We start from the raw sequence: 24,482 nt of genomic DNA, 5'->3' as shown, positions 1-24,482 counted from the left end.
TAATTGTTGAGGATTTCAAATTGACAAGATCAGGATGGGAGTGCCTTAGATATGTTTGACAGTACGTCAGAAGGGAGGCCATCACCATCCACAGCAGCAAAATTGTGCTGTTGTAGTAGAGGGGCTGAATTGCAGGAGGCACTAACCACATCACCAGGATTTACAAACAGCCACTCTGCTTTCTTTATCTCTTGGAAGAGCAGTGTTTCTGCAGACTGTTATTGCCAGATATCGACAGAAGACTTCCCTGCTTGACCTAGTGGCCATACATTACCAGTGGTTGTGAAAGTGACCACTGGCCTCAATGTTTTCACCTCAGGATCTTTCCAGGGAATACTGACATACCCCAGATGTCCTGGACTATTTTGGAGGCCAATCACAGCTTAGCAGAATCCTACAAACAGTAATGAGATGAGTTAGCTATTATCAGTTTCTTTTGGTGGTGGCACATAATGGAGTATTGAGTTTTTCAATAGGGTCATAGGCGCTTTAACATCCAAGGAAATCACTAGGTGAGAAGGATGGTGTCAGCCTAGATTTATCTGCAGGAGTCCCAAAGTTGGACTTGATCCTGCAACCTTCAGAATTTTACAGAAATGGTACAACTGAATTAAGCTGATGCTGGGAAACTATTTCTTCTCTGCTTTATAATATTGACGAGAGGTGGATTTCACATTCATTCTTAAGTTTTGAAAAGCTGCTAAGGATCTTGCATGTAGTTGTAGGTTTGTCATTTCCAATAGTGGCTAAATAAAAATATCCAACTATGTTGTCTGTCATGAGGGAAACATGGAAGTTTGTCATTTTTTTCTCCCATGCTCGTATTCCATGACATCAAATGTGAGAATTTGGACACATCAATAAGCACAAAAGGTGGGGGGAAATTAAGCGACAAGTTACGATCTTGAAGGCACAACCTGAAAGGGTGGTGGAAGCAGATTCAATAATTTCCAAAAGTGAATTGGATTTTTAAAAATTCTTTAATGGAAGTGAGCAGTGCTGGCAAGACCAACATTTGTTACCCATCCCTAATTGCCTATGAAAAGGTGGTGGTGAGCCGCCTAATTGCCCTTGAACTGAGTGGCTTGCGAGGCCATTTCGGGGGGTGGTTAAGAGGCAACCACATTTCTGTGGATCTGGAGTCACATGTAGGCCAGACTGGGAAAGGATGGCATATTTCCTCTCTTGAAGGACATTAGTGAACCAGATGGCTTTTTATGACATTCACTGATTTTCATGGCACCATTACTGAAACTAGTTTTCAGTTAACTGAATTGTTTCATTGAATTTAAATTCCACCTGCTTCCATGATAGTATTTGAATTACTCTCTCCAGGGAATTAGCATAGGCCAATAGATTACTTGTCCAGTGACATTACCACTACGCCACCATCTCTCATATATTGAAATAATGAAACAGCTGTAACTTTAGCTGAGATTGTATGGTGTTTAAAATAAACTACTAATCTAATGTTTTAACATTACTAGTCTATGGACACAAAGAAAAGCCATTTGAATGCATAAAGTTAAAGGTTTTTATTGAAAATACGTAACACAATAAATAATTGGAATGCTTAGTTTAATTCCAGTACAATGAACATCTCAATTTCTTGAATGCTTACATTATACTCCAAGTTTAAAAAAGTCAATGCTGAATAATAAGTGATAAATATTGAAGTTTCAAATAATGGGTGTTTGTTTTTTCAGTCATAAGACTTGCAAGGGTTATCTAGATGAAAGCGGGCATTCATATCATGTCATTGTGCCAAACCTTAGTTTGACATTGATATGACATTGTTAGACTGTGATGTGCCAGTCAGATTTGTCTAGATGTTGAAAATCTTCAAGTACAGTTGCCTGTTGTTTTAGAGATTTGCTGTTAAAACAGGCGAGGGTGCTAATCCAATGTTAACCTGGTCACATGCTGTAGATTAGGCTGTAGTAATAATTTCAGTGTGAACTCAGCCCTACTTCTTGCCCTTTCAAAAGAAATGCATTACACAGTCCTCTGGGGCAAAAGCAATTTTATCTTTGTCCACAATGTTTTGGAAAGTAAGAAACTGGTTCCCTATAAATTTTGTGTTTCGAGTGGTGGAAGAATGTGCACTGCAAGAAACTACAGCAAATGGTGGTATATTCCTATCTTTTACTCTGCATGTTGTAGTGTACCTGGATGCCTTAGTGCACAGTGTTCAACATGTTCAACCATTATGGGGCAGCAAAGGCAATACACTGTTGAACTGCACAAATGGGTTAGAAAATGTGTTCAAACTATGCCGTACTCTGGTGATATCACACATCGCATAGCGTCGTCAGATTCTGGTTTCCAGGAAACTAGGGAGACATTTGAGGCTGGTTGAAGTGCAAAGAGGAGGAATTGTGAGGTTGATCCTTAGTGCCTGGCATCTGAGTTATGAGGAAAGAACAGGGCAAAGCTTGGGTTTTATTCTGAAGAAGTAATCTTATAGATGTGTATAAGGCAGTTAAGGTGGTGTCAAAGGCGAATCAAATACTACAAAATGTGAGGTTAGTACAAGGGATGGTGGTTTGAAGTCAGCATAAGTGTACTTCGGATATACATTAGAATAATGATCTTCAGAGTGATTTGCATTTGGAATAGAATTCTGTGTAAGCTATTGAAGTGAAAACCCAAAAATTGTTTAAGAAGCAATTGGATGCTGCATTTGTGGAAGTGGAGGGGGCAGGGAGGAGAGAGAGTAAGGTATTTCCGTATAGTTGAAATGAGATGGCACTAATGAGCTTGCTCATCCATCATATCTTTTGATCTTGTGGTTGTTTAACTAAATTTAAATGTATGCAAATCTGGAATCCAATGTACACACAGCAAAGTCAGATTGGTGATTGGATACGTATTCTTTAGTGACGGTGGTTGAGGGATCAGTGTTAGCCAGGATAATTGGGAGCTTTCCTGCTTTTTCAATAGTGCTGTGCGATCATTTATACCCACCTTAGCAGAGATATGAGGCCTTGCTTAAAGTCTTATGTGATAGATAGCACATCACTGCAGGGCCCTTTCAATATTGGACTGCAAGTGTCAGACTGTGAGCTTAAATCTTTGGAGTGGAGCTGGACCCTACTTCCTTTTGACTCCTTCAGCTTCACCAACCACAACAAAATATTCCATCACTGCAATTTTCTCTTCCCAAAACTTAGTTGGACCATTTCTTTCCATTCTCACGTAAAGGCAGTAACTCCTACAGAGGAGCAGTGTTATGGCTTTGGTTGCCAACTCTGGTTGGATGTACTACTGGAGGTTTGAATGCATGATATTTTCCTGCAATTCGTAAATGTTTTCACACTTATGGTTGGGGCCCCTGTATTTGTATATCTTAGTGCATAACTATTTTTAGAAGAATAAAATAGCATTGTTGCCCATTTTCTGCATGTAGTTTGTGAGCATATTTTTTTTTCAAATTTTGTAACCATTTTATCTATTGCAGAGCCAGGAATTGTCAGACACACCTGCACTTTTAGGATGACTTCTTTTGGAAAACTGTGAAGTTCCAGTCCAAGTTATTTTCCTAAATTGAGATTATACTTAGCTTCTGTGCACTGGTTCATTTTTGTGCACATTGTGTTTCAATAATCATACAAATATCAAAGGTGTCATGCTGACTCAATTTTATCTCAAATATAGCTTATTTAAGCTTAGTAAATACCTGAAGACTCCTAGTTTAATTGCGTATTTCATCCCAGTGGTTATACATGTCCTTTGTATTCAATTTCAATTTTTAAGAAATATAAATTGGAATTGATTCTTTTGTTTAAACCAGTTTTTTTTTTAATGGCTGTTTTGTGAATTGCACCTCACCCCTTCCTAGTTTTGGACTTGATCCAGTCTTTGCAATTCTCACTTTCACAGCCCATGCCATTTCCCCAGAGTTCACTGCTCTGCATAGCCATTTCCCCAGAGTTCACTGCTCTGCATAGCCATTTGTGAGTTCTCCTGCACAACATGGAGCAGAGAGAATTTGACGCCAGAACTTGAAACTATCACACAAGTCCCTCAAGCCAAATCCGTGAACTTCATTTTCCTATTTTCTCCTGGATTGCCAGCAGCAGCTCCTGGGAGATTAATGGTATATTCAGAGAAACTCCTGGACTACCCAGAAGGATTGGCAACCTCAACCACCCAGGTGGTAGAGTCGATTCACCAATAGTCTCCAAATGTTATGAACCCAAGAAAAGAAAAGGAAACTTGCCTTTTAAAATCGAAGTTCAGGCCCTCATCACAGTAGGCCTCATCAGGTTCTGCGCATGTGCTGGCTGGGAAATGGCCTTACATGCACGGTTGGTTGGGTTTCTCGGCCCTGTGCACATGCATGGTGTTTTTTTTTAGTTAAGATTTAAAGTCAGCCCTGCACCTATGCAGAAGGGAAAGAAGACCCCAGAACTGAAACAATGTGAAAGGGGGTCAGGAGACTCGGAAGAGAATGCTGTTCTGCAGAAGGTGCCAGAAAATCTGGACACGAGTGTGGAATCTGCAGGGAGCAGGTCCCGTAGGAAAGGAGGTGGTTCCAAAAACCAGAGAGTGGGACAGAGAGAGGTCCCAGGAAGGTGGTCATGCCAAGGAACAAGGACGGGAATCAGAGCAAGGGCCCTGTTCAGTGGAATTGAAAGTAAGCCGCAGAAGAAAAGGCTCTAAGTTAAAAAGACAGAGCTGTAGGAAGCAGACTTAAAGCAAAGTAGGCTTGTGAGAAGCCAGAAGATCAGAGGAGGCAGACAAGGTTGGTGGGTAACTGGAATTTAATCCGGATAAGTGTGAGATGATGCACTTGGGCAGGGCAAACAAGGCACGGGAATACATGATGAACGGTAGGACCCTGGGATGTACCAAAGATCAGAGGGACCTTGGTGTGCATGTCCACCGGTCTCTTAAGGTAGTGGGACAGATAGATAAGGTGGTTAAGAAGGCATATGGGAAACTTGCTTTTATTAGCCGAGGCATAGAATATAAGAGCAGGGAGGTTATGCTGGAACTGTATAAAACACTGGTTAGGCCACAGCTAGAGTATTGCGTGCAGTTCTGGAATCCCCATTATCGGAAGGACGTGATTGCAATAGAGAGAGTGCAGAGGAGATTTACCAGGATATTGCCTGGGCTGGAGAGTTTTAGTTATGAGGAGAGATTGGACAGACTGGGGTTATTTTCCCTGGAGCAGAGGAGATTGATGGGGACATGATTGAGGTGTATAAAATTATGAGGGGCATAGATAGGGTAGACAGGAAGGAACTTTTCCCGTGGGAGAGATAAATAACCAGGGGGCATAGATTTAAGGTAAGGGGCAGGAGGTTTAGAGGGAATATGAGGAAGAATTTTTTCACCCAGAGGGTGGTGGGAACCTGAAACTCACTGCCTGAAAGGGTGGTAGAGGCAGAAACCTTCATAACATTTAAGAAGCATTTGGATGTGCACTTGCGATGCCATAGCAGACAAGGCTATGGGCCTAGTGCTGGAAAATGGGATTAGAATAGTTAGGTACTTGTTTGACTGGCACAGACTCGATGGGACAAAGGGCCTTTTTCTGTGCTGTAGACCTCAGTCTCCTTACTATGGGCCTGTGAAGCAGTAGTGTTCTGTTGGCACGGCTGAGTATCTGAGGGTGTGTGAAAGGCGATCCAGGGGAGTGGAACATTGGAAGGAGAGGCCAAATCTCTGAAGACATCCAAGAATAAACGTCTTTTGGGAGAAGATTTCAAGGCAAGTTCTTCAAGAGTGATGATTGGAAACCCTCGTGTGAAAGACGAAGTTTCCGTGGGACCAGTTGGCTCATAGTGTGATGAGTGTCTAGGGGAGAGTTGATGAGAGATCCATAGCATCTGCTTTGGGTGGCATCTGTCACGTGATCTTGGAGTGTGATGTGTCTGACTACGGTTTGCCTTTTTGTGTACATGGACTGTATACTTTGAACACTAGTGTATGAGTTTTTGTAACTTGCGTTATCCTTAAGAATCTGTATATATCTGTAAAGGTTTGGTGATGGGCAAAGGGGTAGTGTAATATAGTTCTTTTTTTCTTCTTGTTTAATAAATGTTTTATTCTTTTGTTAAAAGTTCATCAGTGACTCTGTTCCATAGCTGCCCTTCATGTTTCTAAACAAAAGATAAAAGTTAGGATATATCAAGCCAGGTTCCACCCAGGAATCTGACTTGTCTAGTAGTGACATCAACTGGGATCATAACAAAGTGGGGGCTCGCCTGAGATTTGAAACGTGGACGGCGGGTGATTGGATGCTGAATAATAATAATTGGTAAAGCATAAAACGACAGAAACCAGATTTCTTCAGTATTAAAGTTAAATTAGCGAATAGCTACCTTTTGATGTAATTGAGTTTTTGAAACAGCCTGGATTAAATTATGATTCTTTAATGATATTAACCATTGCTCAGTTGGCAAGTGTGGTGGAAGAGTTACAGATAGAAGTTGGAGCAAAAGCTAAGAAATTAGAGCTTCGAAAACTAGTGCAAAAAAGCTGAAAATAGAACCAAAGAAAAGTTACAGCACAGAAGGAGGCCATTTGACCCATCTTCTCCTTGCCAGCCCGAGGACACCCAGGTGCCTTTTCTAATCCCACCTTCCTGCACCTGGCCCATAGCCCTGCAGCTTACAGCCCTTAAGGTGCAGGTCCAAGTACCACCAACTTGGGCAGCGAATTCCAGACACCCACTACCCTCTGTGTTAAAAAGTTCTTCCTCATGTCCCCCCTACACCTTCTGCCACTTATCTTGAATCTATGTCCCCTGGTTTTAGAATTCTCCATCAAGGGAAACAATTTTATCCTGTCCACTGTATCTATTCCCCTCATAATTTTGTACACCTCATTCAAGTCACCTCTCAGCCTTGAAAATGGGAGTGAAAAGAACCAGAGGAACCTTCAGAGTCAGAAGGAGACAAGTTTACATGAGCACAGTTTCGGTTAGAACAGAAGAAGTTGGAACTAGAATTTTGAGCAAAGGAAAAGGCAAGAGAATGAGATGAAAAGGGAAAAGAAAGCATTTCAAAGGGAGCAAGCAGGAGTGAGAAAAGGCAAGAGAGCAAGAAGAAAGGGGGCAAGGGAAGGGAATACCAGCTTAGACTGCTGGAACTAAATCAAAAGGCTGGCCTTGACTCCAAGGAAAATATTAATGGGGAAGAACCCACCTCCAATCCAGAGCCTAGTGGGGAGATGTTTAAATTTGTACAAGCCCTTCCAAAGTCTGAGGAAATGGATGTAGTGGCAGTCTTCATTTCATTTGAAAAGGTAGCTAAACAATTGAAGTGGCCAAAAGAAGACTGGACATTGCTCTTACAGAATAGGTTGCTAGGTAGAGCTCATGAGGTTTATGCATCACTTTCAGAAGAGGTATCTGTGTATTATGGTGCAGTAAAGAAAGGCTATCCTTAGTGCATATGATTTGGTCCCTGAGGCATGCAGGCAGAAATTTTGAAACTTAAGGAAATAGCCTGGGCAGATCTATATTGCATTTGAAGAGGTGAAGCAACGGTCAAATTTTGACCGTTGGGTATGGGCGTTAAAGGTAGATACAATATATGAAGCTTGGAGGGAAATAATTATCCTGGAAGAATTTAAAGATTCAGTTCCTCCTCTAGTTGGAACCCATGTGGAAGACCAGCAGGCCTGAGCAGTTTCTGCGCATGTGTTGGCCATGGAATGGCCGCACATGCGCAGCTTGTTCTTTTTTACGATCTTCAGGTTCTGCACACGTGCCAGTCAGAGAATGGCCTTACATGTGCAGTTGGTCGGGTTTCTTGGCGCTAGGCCAGTAAACAGCCCTGCGTGCATACACCGTTTGTTTTTTTTAGTGTTTTAAGATTTAAAGCCAGCCCTGCACAGAAAGGAAAGAAGACCCCAGAAGCGAAACAGCACGAAAGGGGTTCAGGTGACACAGAAACGAACACTATTTGGCAGAAGAAGCTGGACACAAGAGTGGGAGCTGCGGGGAACATATCCTAAAGCAAAGAAGAAAGTTCCAAAAACCAGGGAATGGGACAGAGAAAGGCCCCAAGAAGACATCTTAGCCAAGGAACCAGGACAGGAATCGGAACAAGGTCCTGTTCAGTGGAATTGAAAGTAAGGACCAGAAGAAAAGACTCCAAGTTAAAAAGAGAGCTGCAGGAAGCAGACTTAAAGCAAAATAGGTTTGAGAGGAGGCAGACAAGGTTGGTGACTCCTTACTATGGGCCTGTGAAGCAGTGGTGTTTTGTTGGCATAGCTGAGTATCTCAGAGTGCGTGGAAGGCGAAGCTTGAATGCACATGGCGATCTGGGGAGAGGACTGTCGGGAAGAGAGATCAAAACTCTGAAGGTAAGGCCCTTCTTGAAGACGTCAGAGAGAAAGCGCCGTTTGGGAGAAGATTTTAAAGCAAGCTCTTTAGAGTGGAGATTTTGTGAAAGACAGTTTCCGTGAGACCAGTTGACACTCGGTGTGATGAGAGGGCGGAGTTGATGAGAGATCTATAGCATCTGTTTTGGGTGGGATCTGTCATTTGATCTTAGTGTGGTGTATCTGACCACAGGTCACCTATTGGTTTACATGGACTGTATGCTTACTGTGAATATTAGTATATTTTAGATTTTGTAACTTGTGTTACCCTTACAAATCTGTAAAGGCATGGTTGTGGGTGAAGTAATATTATAGTTCATTTTTTTCTTGCTTAATGTTTTATTCCTTTGCTAAAAGTTCATCAGCAGACCCCTGTGTCTGTTCAGTAGCCAACCTCCACATTTCTAAACAAAAAATAAAAGTTAGGATCTATCAAGCCAGGTTCCACCTAGGGACCTGATTTGCCCAGTAATAACATCAGCTGGGATCCTAACACAAAATACATAAACAAAAGGCTTGCACAATTCCCTTTGAGGAAAAATGTACATAAGTGCCAGCTTCAAAGCAAGCCCAATATTTAGATTCAATGCGTTAAGTGACTTTGATCTTGCATTGTGTCAAACTGATAGGCTACTACAATTCTGGAAAACAGTTCCAGTTTCTATTACAGGTAATTGCTGATGAAACTGCTGATTTCTTACTATTTCAAATTGTCATAGCTCAGCAGCAAAATTTGTAGTAACCTGGTGACTTGCAAACCTCTAGGCATCTCAACACCATACATGAATCCTGCCAAATTTTGGGCTTCTCTGGTTAGTCCTGGAGCAGACAAGGAAATCCAATGCTATCGGTTGCCTGGAAATTTGTAGTTATTGTTTCAGGAAAGTCAGCTACCTTTCAAATTGTGGGTTATCACAGGGTTGCTGGAGTGTGGTTGCAAGCATCTGTTGATAAGCGCAACATTGCTATTAGAGCAATTTCCATGTGATGCTGATTGCATGTATCTGAATTGTTGAATAATACCTAGATATTTAGCAGCAGAACTACTGCTCAGAGGCAAGTACTGTAGCTGTTTATCTCTGGGGAAGTTGATTGAAGGATCTGCATTCAATCAGTTCAAGTAAAAGGTTATTCTTGGTTTGTTGTGAAAGCCAGTGACCCCAATCATCAGTTATCTAGTGAGACATTTACAAAAATGAATCTGTTGAAGGCAAGTTTTCTATTTATTTCTGTCCCCTTTGCTGCCACAGCAGGAACGTTGTGAAAAGGTTTGCGTTTCCAGTTTGTGTTTCCGCTACTCCTATGTAGTGGTATCACAGTATTGACACTACAGTCAACTTATACTTGTGGATTTCAGGACTAAGTCAAGTGGCAGGCTTAGGCAGTGTTTTCAGATGGGAATTAAGGATAATCAGCCTTTATATCAGAGACTGAGATTCTGGGTTAATTTATTTTGGTAGGAAGAATGAGGGGAGCAAATATAAAATAAAAGGTACAATTCTAAAGGAATGCAGGAGCAGAATGACCTGGAAGTATATGTGCACAATCAGAAGGTTGCAGGGCAGGTCAAGAAAGCAATTATTAAAACATACAGGACCCTGGGATTAAGAAATGGCGGCATGGAGTGCAAAAATAAGGAAGTGAGATAAGCCTGTGTAAGATGTTAGTTTGGCCAGCTGGAGTATTGTGTCTAGTTTTGGGCACCCACTTTAGAAAATTTGTGAAGGTTAGCGAGGGGGCAGCAAATATTCACAAGAATGGCTCTAGGGATGAGAAACTTCAGTGACTTGGATAAATTAGAGAAACTGAGATTGGTCTCCTTGGAGAAGAGAAGATTAAGAGAAGGTTAGATATAGATGTTCAAAATCATGAGGGGTCTGGACAGAATAGATGGGGAGAGAAACTGTTCCCATTGGTAGAAGGATTGAAAAACCAGAGGACACCAGTTTAAGGTGAATGGCAAAAGAACCAAAGGCAACATAAGGAAAGACTTTATGCAGAGGGTGGTTAGGATCTGTAATGCATTGCCTGAAGTGCAGTGGAGGCAGATTTGATCATGACCTCAAAGGCGAATTGAATAATTTTCTGGACAGAGAAAATCCACATGGCTACATAGAAATGGCCAGGGAGTGGGACTAGGTGAGTTGCTCTTGCAGACAGCAGGCATGAATATGATGAGCCAAACGGCTGCCTCTGTGCAGTAATCATTTGATGCTTCTGTGATTTCAAAAGTATTGCCATTAGTAGCATTGCACTGGTTGCCTTAGGGAAATCTTCTTTTGAGAACCCTCCAAGTCAGCTAAAGGTATGCCATGTTCCTGCTCAGTTTTGAAGATGTTGGATTATGATTAAGAACTTGTACAAAGTCTTCAAAAAGCAATAATATGCTACATGTCCAATTTAAGGCAATGTGATGGTTAATTAGCTAACTCCCTTTGACTGTCAACTTTCGTATGCACATATGAAAAGAAAGGGCAGGAAAAAAACATACAGTCCTTTCAGCCTGCTCCATCTGGGAAATGACCTATGCTGTTCACTATTCTATTGTATTCTACACTACACTATTGTATCCTATGGCCTGGGAAAGGGAAAATTAACACTGGCTAATTCAAGAAAAACTGAGAAATTCCTCTGATTTCCTTGGGCAACCAAGAAGCTCCAAATGATTATGGCATGTCATGCATACTATAATAACTAACTGGTAACATAGCTCCCCCATAACCATCTCTATCAGGAACTTGCTAAGCTTCCTTTTAACAAGACTAACAACTCTATATTCGACATAGGTCTCGACAGTTGTTGCAGCAGATGATGTGGAAATAAACATTCCCTGGTATTTAAACAAGCTCCTCACCCTTTATAACCATAGAAAAGTTACAGCGCAGAAAGGAGGCCATTCAGCCCATCGTGTCTGCGCCAGCCAAAAAAAAATAAAAGAAACTAGCTGCTCATTTTAATTCTACTTTCCAGCACCTGGCCTTTAGCCTTGCAGGTTACAGCACTTCAGGTGCAAATCCAGGTACGTTTCAAATGAGTTGAGCGTTTCAGCCTCAATCACTGATTTTAGGCAGTGAATTCCAGATGCCCACCACCCTCTGGGTGAAAGTTTTTCCTCGTGTACCCTCTAATCCTTTTACCAATTGCCTTAAATCTATGCCCCCTGGTAACTGACCCCCTCAACTAGGGGAACAGATCTGTCCTGTCTACCCTTTCTAGTCCTCTCAATTTTGTACACCTCAATTAGGTCACCCCTCAACCTCCCCTGTTCTGAGGAAAGTAATCCTAGCCTATCCAATCTTTCCTCATAGTTTTCAAGCCCTGTCTTGTAAATCTCCTCCGTACTGTCTCCAGAGCATTTATGCCCTTCCTATAATGTGGTGACCAGAACTGTACAGTTAATTCCAGCTGTGGCCTAACGAACGTTTTATACAGCTCCATCATTACATCCTGCTTTTGCCTTCAATACCTCATCCATTATTCCCCATTTATCCATCTGCCCTGCCACCTTCAGGGACCTGTGGACATGCACTCTTAAGGTATCTCACATCCTCAATCCCCCTCAACATCCTCCTGTTTATTAAGTATTCCCTTCTTTGTTTGCCCTCCCCAAATGCATTACCTCACACTTATCCATATTGAATTCATTTGCCACTTTTCTGCCCACTCAGCCAAACCATTGATATCTTTCTGGAGACAACAGCCATCCTCCTCACTATCAACCACACAGCCAATTTTTGTGTCATCTGCAAATTTCCAAATTATGCCTCCCACATTTAATTCCAAATCATTAAATATACAGCAAACAACAAGGGCCCCAACACTAAGCCCTGTGGAACGCCACTGGAAACTGCTTTCCATTCACATAAATATCCATTGACCATTACTCTTTGTTCCCTATCACTGAGCCAATTTTGGATCCAACTCTCCATCTTTTTCTGTATCTCATGGGATCTCCCTTCTCTGATCAGTCTGCCATGTGGGACCTTGTCAAATGCCTTACCGAAATCCATGTAGACTACACTCACTGCACGACCCTCATCAATCCTCCTGGTAACTTCCTCAAATTCTATTAAGTTAGTAAGACACAATATTCCCCTAGGAAAAAAAAGCCATGCTGACTATCCCTAATCAATCCGTGCCTGTCTAAGTGAAGGTTTATCCTCTCCGAATTGATTCCAATAATTTGCCCACCATCTAAGTCAGACTGACTGGCCAATAATTTTCTGGCCTATCCCTTGCAACCTTTTTAAATATTGGTGCAAAGTTCACCGTCCTCCAATCCTCTGGTACCCCGCTTGTATCTAGTGAGGATTGGAAAATGATCTTCAGAGCATCTGCTATTTCCTCCCTGGCTTCCTTTAACAACCTGGGATACAATCCATCCGGCCTTGCTGATTTATCCACCTCCAAGGATGCCAGTCCCTCAAGCCCTTTCTCATTATTGTATCTAATATTTCACATTCCTCCTTAACTAGAATGTCTGCATCATCCCCCTCCTTAGTGAAGATAGAGGCAAGGTACTCATCGAGAACCCTGTCCATATCCTCAGCATCGACACGCAAGTTACCATGTACAGATCTGAGAGCCTACCCTTTCCTTAGTTGTTCTCGTGCTCTTAAAGTACTGATAAAACATCTTTGGGTTTTCTTTGATTTTACCTATCAATTTTTTTGTACCCTCTTTGCTTTCCTAATTTCCTTTTTTTTGCTCCACCCCTGTAATTTTCATACTCCTCTAGGCTTTCCACTGTATCAAGCTTTTTGTGACTGTCAGAAGCTTTTTTTTTCTGCTTTATCTTACCCAAAATGCCTCTTGGTAACCAGGGGGCTTTAGATTTGGCAGTACTATTTTCTTAGTAGGGTCATGTCTACACTCTGCCTGTAGAAACTCGCTTTTGAATCCCTCCCACTGGTTTGACACACTTTTCCCTTCCAGTAACTGTATCCAGAGATCATAAAGATTGAAGATCTTATGTCATTCTAGTTCTCTTCTACTGAATCTTTCAGAGCCTTGACATTCCTTCACCATGCACAGGATTCATAACTAGACTCAATGTTCCCACACAAAGACCAAAACTAGGGCCAATGTTGACATGTATGAGAAGTGCCAGTGTTTTATGAAGTTTAAATATAGTGCTTTTTTCTTTGGACTTGATAGTCCTCACTTTCCCTATAGCCGCTTGCAGTGCTTGTTCATCTTGATTGGAATCCACAATTGTCTTGGGTCCCTTTCTTGCTTCCATTACCTTTTGCCCGTACTTTATGGTTAAAAATATGCCAGGAGTTTTCTTATGCAAAGTTGGATAATACAATTGAGAACCATAATTTTAAGTTTACAAATGATGCAAGGATTGATGGCACAGTATGTAGTGTATAAGGGAGTATGACATTTCAGAAACGTTGATAGGTTAAGTAACTGTGATAGGAGAATTTTGATGCAGGTAAATGTAAGGTCATCTATTTTGGACCCAAATATGAATAGATCAGAGAAGATTTTTAAAAGTAGAAAGCTATAAATAGTAGAGATCCAAAAAGGTTTAGGAGTCCATGTAAATAGATCAATAAAATGTAGTGTTCAGATATATAAAAGAAATCAAAGACGAATGGAAAGTTAGCCTTTATATGTATTCTATCTAGAAAGCTAGAATATGAAAGGGGGAAGGTTTGCTTTAGCTATACAAAGTCCTATTTAGTTCACATCTGTATTACTGCCTACAGTTCTGAAAATGCACCTTTGGGTATATTGGTCATAGAAGTAGTACAGTCCAGATTCACCAGTATGTTAGCTGGGCCCCAAGGGTTAAATTATGAGGTGAGATTTCATAAAGCTGGTTCCCTGGGATATATAAGGTTAGGGGGTGATTTAATTGAGGAGGTTTTGGGTTTTGTAAGAAATTGATATGATAGATAAACTCATACTTCAATAATATTAGTAGAGCAGACATCACTAAGAGTGTATCCACATTAAACCTGCCAACAGTGGAAGATTTGTTACAATCCTAAATGCAGCCAACACTTCAGTTTGAAGGTTTAGTACTGATGAGCTGTACTCTAGGCAGATGAATGGATGCAGTTAGAATAAAGATCAAAGATGATCTAATTGATGGTGAAACAAGCTTAAGGGACTGAATGACCTACATGTTCTTATACAGCTAACATGGACAAACCTAGTATCTGCCATATAAGCCAATTTGCCAATTATTGAAATCAGCCTACAACTTATTGATATGGCCTGAAGTACTAACTCTGCATATATTCTTAAATTTATGGATGATACAAAAATGTTTGCATCTATTTAAGCTTTTGGAACCGGTAACACTGAAATAGGACCAATGGAATCTTGTAAAAATCCATTAATAATTGGCTTGGATCAGATCCACTCCTCCCATTAATAACAAACCTCTGCTTACTTGACTTCCAGCAGCTATATTCTATATTGTAATAGCTGTTCATGATATCTATTTATTTTCTAATAGCAGTATATATAGTATTTTATTAAATGCACTTTGGAAGTTGACAACATTATATAGTTGGATGGGAGTGCTGCGAGAGTGCAAATATTGCTTTTTTAAAGGGATATTGGGAACGTGAGATCCTTAATTGAAATTTAAGGCAATGGCCACAAACTAAACTGATTTGCCAACATATTGAACTTGTTAGCAGTACTGATTTGCATTATTTTTCTCCCTCATCCTTTTCACTGCCACCAGGACTACCAGAACATTCCTGTTAGGACTGATTGGGGACATTTTAGCTTTTGGCGACAGCAATGCCAAGAGCCTGCCTTGACCCCAATAATGGCACTTGATCCTGACTCTTCTTGGAATGTACGCCTTTATTAAGACTTGTTCATGTTGACTGCAAAAGAACATGCAGGTCACTCAGTCCCTTAAGCCTGTTTCACCATTCAAAGAGATCACCTTTGATCTTTACCCTAACTGGATCCATTTGGATAAAGGGTATCTAGATGGTGGGAACCATGACAAAAGTACCTAACAATACTTGTTCCTATCTTGGTTCAGGGAGTGCTTAGGCTTAACGCTGATGCCCTTACATTGGCACCCTTACTTTGACTCTAACAAGCAGAGAGGCATAAAGATCAAAATGCTTTGTGTGGGTATACTGGTACAGAGCACAAATGAGCTGTTTGGAATGCACAGGGGACTGACGGCTCTGTAAGAATCCAATCCAACTTCATAATTAGATTGCACCAAGCCACAGTTCAAAAAGTGCAACCTATGTCCTGGGAGAACATAGAGGCCAAAGCCATTTTATGCTTGAAGTTGACTTTAATGCAAGGAGGAAATAATGCCAATGGTAGATCCAGGGATCTATTGGAAAAGCAACTAGTTACAGTAACTGATGCAGCCGATGGAAGGAAATGACTTGAGTGTTGAGAGAATTGTAGTAATTACAGGTTTCAAGAAATGAGGGACAACTCAAAAGTCCTAAATCTTCAAACATGAAATGTTGGCTGCATTTAGGCTTGTAACAAATCTTCCACTGTTGGTAGGTTTAATGTTGGTGCACTCCTATCAAAGCACTGGTGTCTGCTCTACTAACATTATTGAAGCATGGGTGTATTTTTTAATTGTGTTTATTCAAAGACCAATAAGATTCAGTTGCACATTCTGTGAACAGGCCAAATACCAAAGAGCTTGTTCTTGCTGGACTACTGTATAGATTTGTTATAAACAGTAAACTAATTTATATGATTAAGAATTTTGCTTCATATTAACTTTGGTTAACTTGTTTATGGTGGCTTCTTAGATTGTTTTAAAAACACTACAGAAAACTTTAATAAACTAATAAATGTAAGTACCTTTAATATTTTGAATGCTCTGAGAATTCTAAGTGCACAGAAGGGCACTTCAGTATAATTTGGGTGAAAAAAAGTAATTGCTTATTTATTTTCAAAGCTCTAATAAAGTTTAGATAATCAAGGGGTTAGCTATTAAATGCTTCAGATGCAGTCTTTTACATAGAGAAGCTTAACTGCCATTGAAGATTGTAAGAATTCATAGTGACTAAGGATTTTGGCACACATTTTACGCTGAGGCTGCCCTGATTATTTATAGTACTATATATCTTGAAGCGCAAAATTGAAAATGAAGGCAGTGAGTTTCTGTTGCAATTTCAACATTTTTTTGGAGGGGGTGGGGGTGGTTGCTCAGGTTCTTCCAAATGATCACACTGCCAGTGGTACCATAGAGCAGGCAATGGAATAGTTTAGAGGTCAGCATAATGCTAGCTCCTAAATTTAGATGCCCAGATTGGAATGTATACACGAGCCATCCTTTCTGTCTCTAAGGTAATTGCTGAGAAGGTTATACTTTGCTACCTTCTGGCCCTTACATTGCAGCCTGTTTCAACCAATGTTACAGTATTGTTGGTGGATGTAAAGTTTATGCCACAGAGTCTTTCCAGTTGCTTCAAGGAAAATAAGCTACTTGAATTGGTTTGCAGTGCATCGTTGTTCACCTTGTTTTCCATGAACTCAGCAAAACCGGGCTTATGCAGTTAGCTTTCAGAATGTCTTGATTTCCCAGAACTCAGGGTTCCATCAATGAAAGTAAAGGTTCTATACAAGGACTGAGTGAAACTAGATGAACCGAAAGAGATTTTATTCACTCACTGGGCAGCTGGTGTGTGAAGTCAGCCATATTATTCTCCTTGTTAAGTGCGCAGTAACTGGGAAGCTGCCACAATGCTGTTGTACTTTATTGGCCTCAGGATTATTCAGCTGGAAGTTTGTTTGGTAACCAGGGGAATCCTCTATAACCATGGCTGATGATGCCACATGGTGATATAAGAATAGGCACAGTGAAATACTTGATGTAATAAAAATGCTAATTAAACAAGCCATTGGGATACTGAAATCCTGCTTCAAGCACCTAGTTAACACTATGGGAAGTGCTGCGGTACAGCCTTGAAAGGTTTCGAGCATCATACTGCAGTTTTAAAAATGATCAATCCTTGTATGGAAAGGGCCTCGGGTTCAGCAACTGGAAGATGTTCCAAATGAATAAGTTGATGGCAGCACTGATCGCCAATTCCCACCTCTTTCCCCAATGCCTTTTCTGCCGCCTTGTTGGCTTTGCTGTCTCCACCATGCTTCTACCTAATATTTCTTCTGGAAGAATCTTTACAGATGTAATAGATACATCTGGAAATATTCCAAACACCCATAGGCCTTTCTGCCACTGACTTAATCAGGATGGAGGCGGGAGTGTGGTAGGACCCCTACCTGCCACTATCCTTGTGATTTAAAGGCCATCCAAACCAGTAATCTCTACCACCTAGAAGGATGAGGGCAGCAATTGCATGGGAACACCATGCAAGTTCCCCACAAAGCCACACATCAGCCTGACTTGGAACTATATTGTCATTCCTTCACTGTCGCTGGGTCAAAACCCTGGAATGCCCTCCCTAACAGGGTGTACCTACACCACATGGACGGCAGCTGTTCAAGAAGGCAGTTCACCACCACCACCTCAAGGGAAATCAGGGCAATCAGTAACACCCACATCCCATGGAAGAATTTTTTTTAAAATGCCCTCCCTACCTACAAACTCACCGTAGGTGAGAGCATAAAATACTGCCCCGGGTTTCTAAGCATAGTGTTTCTAAAGACTTGGGCCTGAACTAGTGATCGTGGAATGGATGGAGTCTCAGTACCTTTTGTGTTCACATTTTTATGTCTTGGTATATTGTAACATAAATGAAACTGCTTCATAGCAAAATGTGATTTTGGCTCACATGAAGAAATGGCCATTGGCATTGATTACCTGTCGGACAGAGAGAAGCAGATTACCGCATGAAAGTTATTCCATGTAAACACTGAGGAGCTGACAAAAAATGCGGAACTGTTTCCAGAATTCTCTTTTGTGTAAGAACAAAAGGTTGCCATTGAACTAGAAGGGAATTTTCCACTAAAATTGCAAGATGGCCTTCTGATAGTTACTGGAAGGTTAAAGTGAAAACCTTGTGATTCTTTTAAGTCTTAATGTAAATTGACTTTCTGTCTTCAACTTTGCGTGGTAGCAAAAATTAAAAGGTGTTAATAGTTGGTGCATGTCCTTGAATCAGGGAAAACGGAGCCTTAACAGGCTAAAAAAAATAGAGGTAGGCAGTAAAATCTGTTTAAACTGCTTTCGTGCAGTTAGTGATTTGCCCAAATCTGTTGTTTTCGAGCAGTATGAAAAGTTGTGCTGTTTTTTTCCTATTAAGTCTATCCATCTGATTCTTTCAGTATAAACATACAAAAGTGTTTTTTATGCACTGCTTGGCAAAACAAAGTCTGAGATATCTCCTAAAAATTCAAGATGTAACTATATAGGCCAGGATTTTTCCCTTGTCAGGTGGGCTCGACGGGCGGTCGGGAGGCTGCCCGCGATCGGGACCGGACCGCAATTTCACGCTGGTGAGCCAATTAAGGCCCGCTCAGCGTGAAACGCGCACGGCAGCGCTCAATGCTGCCTATGTGTGGGGGGAGGGGGGGTGAGAGCGCAAGTTCGTATAGAGCTGCCTCAGATGAAGATATGAAAAATTAAAAATAAAGATTTTTAAAATGTTACAAAACATGTCCCCTCATGTGACTGTCACACGAGCAGGGACATGTTATTAATGAAAAGTTAAAGTTTATATTTTATGTTTAATTGCTGTTGGAAACCTCATCCTGCCTGTGGATGAGGTTTCCTAAAAATGCAAAGGCTGCTTGACCTTTTCACCTGCCCGTCATTATAACTTTAAAAGGCCTATTAAGGCCATTTAATTGTCGGCAGGCGTGCGTGGGAGTCGGCAGCACGTCTGCCAACTGAAATATCGCGCACATGTACAATGATGTCGGGGTGCTCGCCCGACGTCATCGCAGGTCATTTTATGCTCGGTTGGGTCAGGCGTGTGCCTGCCCGATGAGTGTTATATTCTGGCCATAGACTACTTCAACATAGTTTCTCATTATTTGATGGTCATTTTTAAAAAGCTATTTTATGATGGTGCCAGCATATATTATTCCCATATAATATTCCTCCTCCCTTTACCCTGTGGCCTCCTAATCAGTGATATTTTGCACAAGCAGGAAATTATGAGAATAATTTAGTTGCTATTCCATTATGGTCCTCCTTAAATATTCCTTCTTCCTTTACCCTGTGGCCTCCTAATCAGTGATATTTTGCACAAGCCGGAAACTATGAGAATAATTTAGTTGTTATTCCATTTTGGTCCTCCTGGGAGACCTTTTGTGCATATATTGACCCACTCTGAAATGTCCCAACCAGCTAAACAAAGGAAAATAGTAGAATCCTCTTTTTATTATAGTCAACAAATGACGTGCCAGGAAATCAACAAGGAAAGGGGGAATAAAGAAATCCTATCTTGCAATCCTTAGAATCTAAGGACTTCAGTTTGAAAATTATGCTTAAAGCTGGACAGTAATTTCTCTGATCTAGAAACTTGGAGAGAACTGTTGCCTTCAGGAAGGGAGTGCAGAAAAATGTTGAAAATACACGGGGAAACTATTTTAATGAGTGCTCCCTTCCGGTGCCTGAAAAAGGAAAGCACATCTCCCACCCTCTCCCTATGCAATATTAGTTTTTTTTGTATCAGGAAGTTACACTGTGTTCCTATAAACATGAGGAAAAAGTTCTTCTCAAAAAATACTGCCCAATTTGAAAGTCACTGACTCTCGTTTCAGACTGATCTTTTTCTGTGGGCTCGGTGGCAGCCCATCATCATTGATTTTGATAAACTTAATGGTTGCTCGCTCCTAAATTCTACATTTAGATGCATTTGATCTTGGTTTTGTGGGAATATTGGGGCAAGCCTATTGGCTGCCTATTCATGATGTATTTCTCTGGTCACGAAGAGACCTTATTTCATTATTAGTTTATCCCATGATTACTCCTTTTTGATTTATCTAATGTTTACTCAATGTTTAATTACCAGTTTGGTATTCATGGAGGAGTAGACAATGCATACATGAAAACAATGGGATGAAGTGTCTCTAATTGATACTTTGAAAAGCTGAAAATAAACTTGAAACGTCAGACTACTTAAAATGTCAGACAGAAGGTCTGCAAGGGCGTCTTAATGGTATTTGGCTATTGTCAGAGTACTTCAATAGCAGCCCATTCTGATTTAAAGGACAGGTGTGGCTTTTATGTTTGTATATGACTCAACCATTGTTGGGAGTTCTTTTAAAAAATTATTATGGAAAGCTGTTTCCAGAGCACTGAGGCCAGGAGGAAAGAAATATTTATTTCATTCTTCCAGACTCAAAGCAGTTAAAGCAGCAGAATTGAGTAATTTATGCTTCCTGATAATGTACAAGTTGAATTGCTTATTGTCCACATTTTGCGGTTGGGGGAGCCTTTCATTGAGCTATGCATGTTTACTTAGCTTTCTCTCCATATGACATTAACATGTGTCTTTGCCTTCAGGAAAAGCTTATACAGCTTTTTTTAGGGCTGAACAAACAACTGTATATTTTTATGTATATTTATATAGTCAATTGGTTAAACTCTTACCCCACCCCTACTCACCCCCAGATTTAAAAAAAAATACTCTTTTGTAGCAGTTTTCGTTTAGTGGCTGATGAATGGTTTTCATTTGGTAAAATGAACTAACTCTACAACAGTGGCCACCTGCTCTAAATAAACATCGGACCTTCTCTATTCAGCAAAATACTTGAGATTGTAATATAATTCTAGATTAACCTGAATTATTTTCAGGTCATGAGCCTGGTATCTGGATTTGGGCCTTTGGTTACTGCAGGAATCTTTTCGGCTACACTTTCTTCTGCCCTGGCGTCATTAGTGAGCGCTCCCAAAATATTCCAGGTATGTACACAATTCCAAATGTTTTGTGTGTGGGGGTTGTGTGTGTGTGTAGATTTGGTTCCTGAAAAATGTAATTTTCATTTGTGATTTTAACTTAAGACTCTTATCAGTATATTGATTCAGTCTGTGAATTATGAATGTTCTTAAAACATCATTTCATAAACCTTGTGAATAATCTTACTGAAATGCGATTTGCCCTAAGTGTAAAAGCTGTATTTTAAAAATTCCTCATACTCCAATTTTTTAACATATTGCTAGTAGTTTTAAGATGATGCTTACTTGGTGTTTGTTTATCTGAGTAATCCAACTTTAATGTACAGAAGCATGTTATAGCAGCAATAAGACAGTGTTGAGATACAGCTAATATTATGCACCACTGTTATATTGGCTAAAAGTGTGGGGGAGTAAAAGTAAATGAATGAAAGTTTCAGCTGCACTTCCTCTGGCGCTTTCCAACAGCAGATGTACATTAGGGTGGTTGAAAAACGAAGTTTTAGATAAAGAGCAGTCTAGTGCAGATTTTTTTTTTATTCATTCATGGGATGTGGGCATCACTGGATAGGCCAGCATTTATTGCCCATCCCGAATTGCCCTTGCTCAAAGAGCATTTAAGAATCAACCATATTGCTGTGGGTCTGGAGTCACATGTAGGCCAGCCCAGGTAAGGACACCACAGGACGTTAGTGATCCAGATGGGTTTTTACAACAATCAACAATGGCTTCATGGTCACAATTAGACTTTTAATTCCAGCTTTTTTAATGCATTAAAATTCTACTAGCTGCCGTGGTGGGATTAGAAACCCGGGTCCCCAGAGCATTACCCTGGGTCTCTGGATTACTAGTCCAGCGACAATACCACTATGGCATTGCCTCCCCTGATGAGGAAGATAATTAACATCCAACACTAACTTCAGAAAGAAAGATTGCGCTTGACAAACCTGATAGAATTCTTGATCAGGTGGCAGACAAAGTATATGGGGGAAATAGTGTATGTTGCACATTTTGCCTATTGAGAGATGCATGGACACAAAACTGGTCAATGTATTGGATATGAAACACATAGATGTTAGCATAAAATCTGAACCAAAAATTGCATAAAATTAAACAAACTAAGCTAACAAAAAGCAATAATGTAATTGAGGCTTGCATCATTTATAAATTAAGGAAGCTTTGATTCGGTAGTTTGATATCTTTGTGACCTTCCAATGACACTGTTAAGTAATTGGTCTCGTTGCTATTGCTCTACAACAAGTGCAGGTGTTCATAGCACCCTCGCCTTTGAATCAGAGGGTTGTGGGTTCATGTCCCACTCCCGGAAACCAAGAACTGTGATTGTACTCGAAAGAGTTGCAATCTGTGACTGTTGATAACTCGAAAGAGTTTCATAGCACCCTCGTCTTTGAATCAGAGGGTTGTGGGTTCATGTCCCACTCCCGGAAACCAAGAACTGTGATTGTACTCGAAAGAGTTGCAATCTGTGACTGTAAAAATAAAGGAACAGATGAGGTCGCCTTCTTTTTCTTCTCAAAATAATTTTTACTCTAATCTTATCCATGAAATCTTGTCTTTGACACACCCATCTTACACCTAGTTGCATGTATCTTATCCATTTTGTACTACAGTATCTTCCATTACATGCACATTGATCTGCTATTTTTATAACTGATTAGCCTTGACTGTTCCTCTTCATCATTTTTATGTAAAGTAATTCCAGTCCGATACCTTTATCTTGTAATCTTTTTCTCTCTCTATTTTCAATGTGAGCCTAATTGGTTTATGGTGACTGTTTCTCAAGGGTTTTATTATTATTGCTTACTAGTCCTCTTAGCCAGAGTCAGGTATAACACTGAACCCTTTGTAGGTATGATTCAGTTTAATTAAGGAAACAATCCTAAGAAGCAAAGCTACTTTTGACCAAAAACCAATCTGTCTTGACCTAGTCTGTCATTAAAGCACATCTGGATCAATAAAGATTTCACAATCTCAGTCTTTGTGTTGCCAGCAATCTAGAAAATTGAGAGATTTTACAACACTGAGGTAGAGAGCATTGAGGTGCTGCTGTGTGTGTAATACAAATTTTATAAACTTTTTGGTTTGTGTTTACTTTTGTGTGATTTTTTTTTGAACACCTGGACTACAGTAATAAATATTCTTTCCTTCAGGCTTTGTGTAAGGATAATATATATCCCGGTCTTCACATTTTTTCAGTTGGTTATGGCAAGAACAATGAACCATTACGTGGATATGTTCTCACATTCTTCATTGGTCTGGGATTCATACTAATTGGTTAGTGAATATTTAGAAAAACAGCAAACTTGTAAAACCTTAAAAAATGCAATTTTAATCTAATGGACTGCATTAGTATATGCTTCCTATCAAGTAGAATCAATTGTCTATGATTACATTGTGTCTGGGGCAAACATTTCATATCAGCAAGAAAGGAAATCTCAGCAAATCTTAACTTCCCTTCTTTCTATAATCTACAGTTTTAAAATATGACCGCTAATTTTTAATTGATCTCTATTTGGTAGAATGATTCCAGGGATGAGGGACTTCAGTTACATGAATAAATTGGAGAATCTGGGGTAGCTCTTAGAGAAAAGTAGTGAGAGATACTGTACCCATTGGTAGAAGGGTTGCGAACTAGAGGAAACTGGTTTAAAGTGATTGGCAAATGAATCGATAGTGACATGAATAAATTTTTGCACAATGAGTGGTCATGATCTGGAATCTACTGCCTGAATGTGATGGAGACAGATAAAATTGGGGCTTTCAAAAGGAGGTTAGATAAGCACCTAAAGAGAACAAGTTTGCAGGGCTATGGTGAAAAAGGGCAGGGGAGTGGTGCTTGCTGAGTTGCTGTTGCAGAGAGCTGGTGTGGACATGACTGGTTGATTTGGCTTCTTTCTGTGCTGTAACCATTCTGTTTCTGCCATGGCAGCGTGCTTCACAATGGATCTTGATCTAGCACTAAGATTTCTCCAAATGTTTAAAAAAAAAATGAGAAAGTATTGATCAAATCACTGGCTGTACTCTGGGTGAGCCTCAGGAGAGTAGTGGAGCTGAGAGAATTGCAGAATCCTTGGCTGTGTGCCTTGATGAAAGGGGAGGAAGTGGTTGTGTTCAAAAGTGGAGAAAAGATTGGTCAGAGGGGGTAAATTGCCTGAAATAGGGAATAATTGTATCCTGAAAATGGGTTGAAATTTATTACCCAATGATCCTCAACAACATTAGGTGAAAACTACACTAGGGGGGAAAGAAACAATAACTTCACTCTTCTGCTCTATCATATCCTCAGTAC

The 24,482-nt window shown here is 40.4% G+C and overlaps 1 protein-coding gene across 1 annotated transcript in view; it reads left to right on the top strand.

Moving 5' to 3' along the window:
* slc12a2 (solute carrier family 12 member 2) overlaps positions 1 to 24,482 on the top strand; it is a 253,622-nt gene that overhangs the window by 147,066 nt on the left and 82,074 nt on the right. The window contains exons 12-13 of the mRNA XM_078569009.1: positions 21,074 to 21,181; positions 23,344 to 23,467. Of these exons, the coding sequence (XP_078425135.1) occupies positions 21,074 to 21,181; positions 23,344 to 23,467 (232 nt within the window). The remainder of the gene's footprint in view (positions 1 to 21,073; positions 21,182 to 23,343; positions 23,468 to 24,482) is intronic.

This window comes from Cetorhinus maximus, chromosome 2, assembly GCF_964194155.1.
Source record: "Cetorhinus maximus chromosome 2, sCetMax3.hap1.1, whole genome shotgun sequence".
NCBI lineage: Eukaryota > Metazoa > Chordata > Chondrichthyes > Lamniformes > Cetorhinidae > Cetorhinus > Cetorhinus maximus.
Note: the sequence above shows the minus strand (reverse complement) of the source record. Positions and strands in the feature narration are given on the sequence as shown.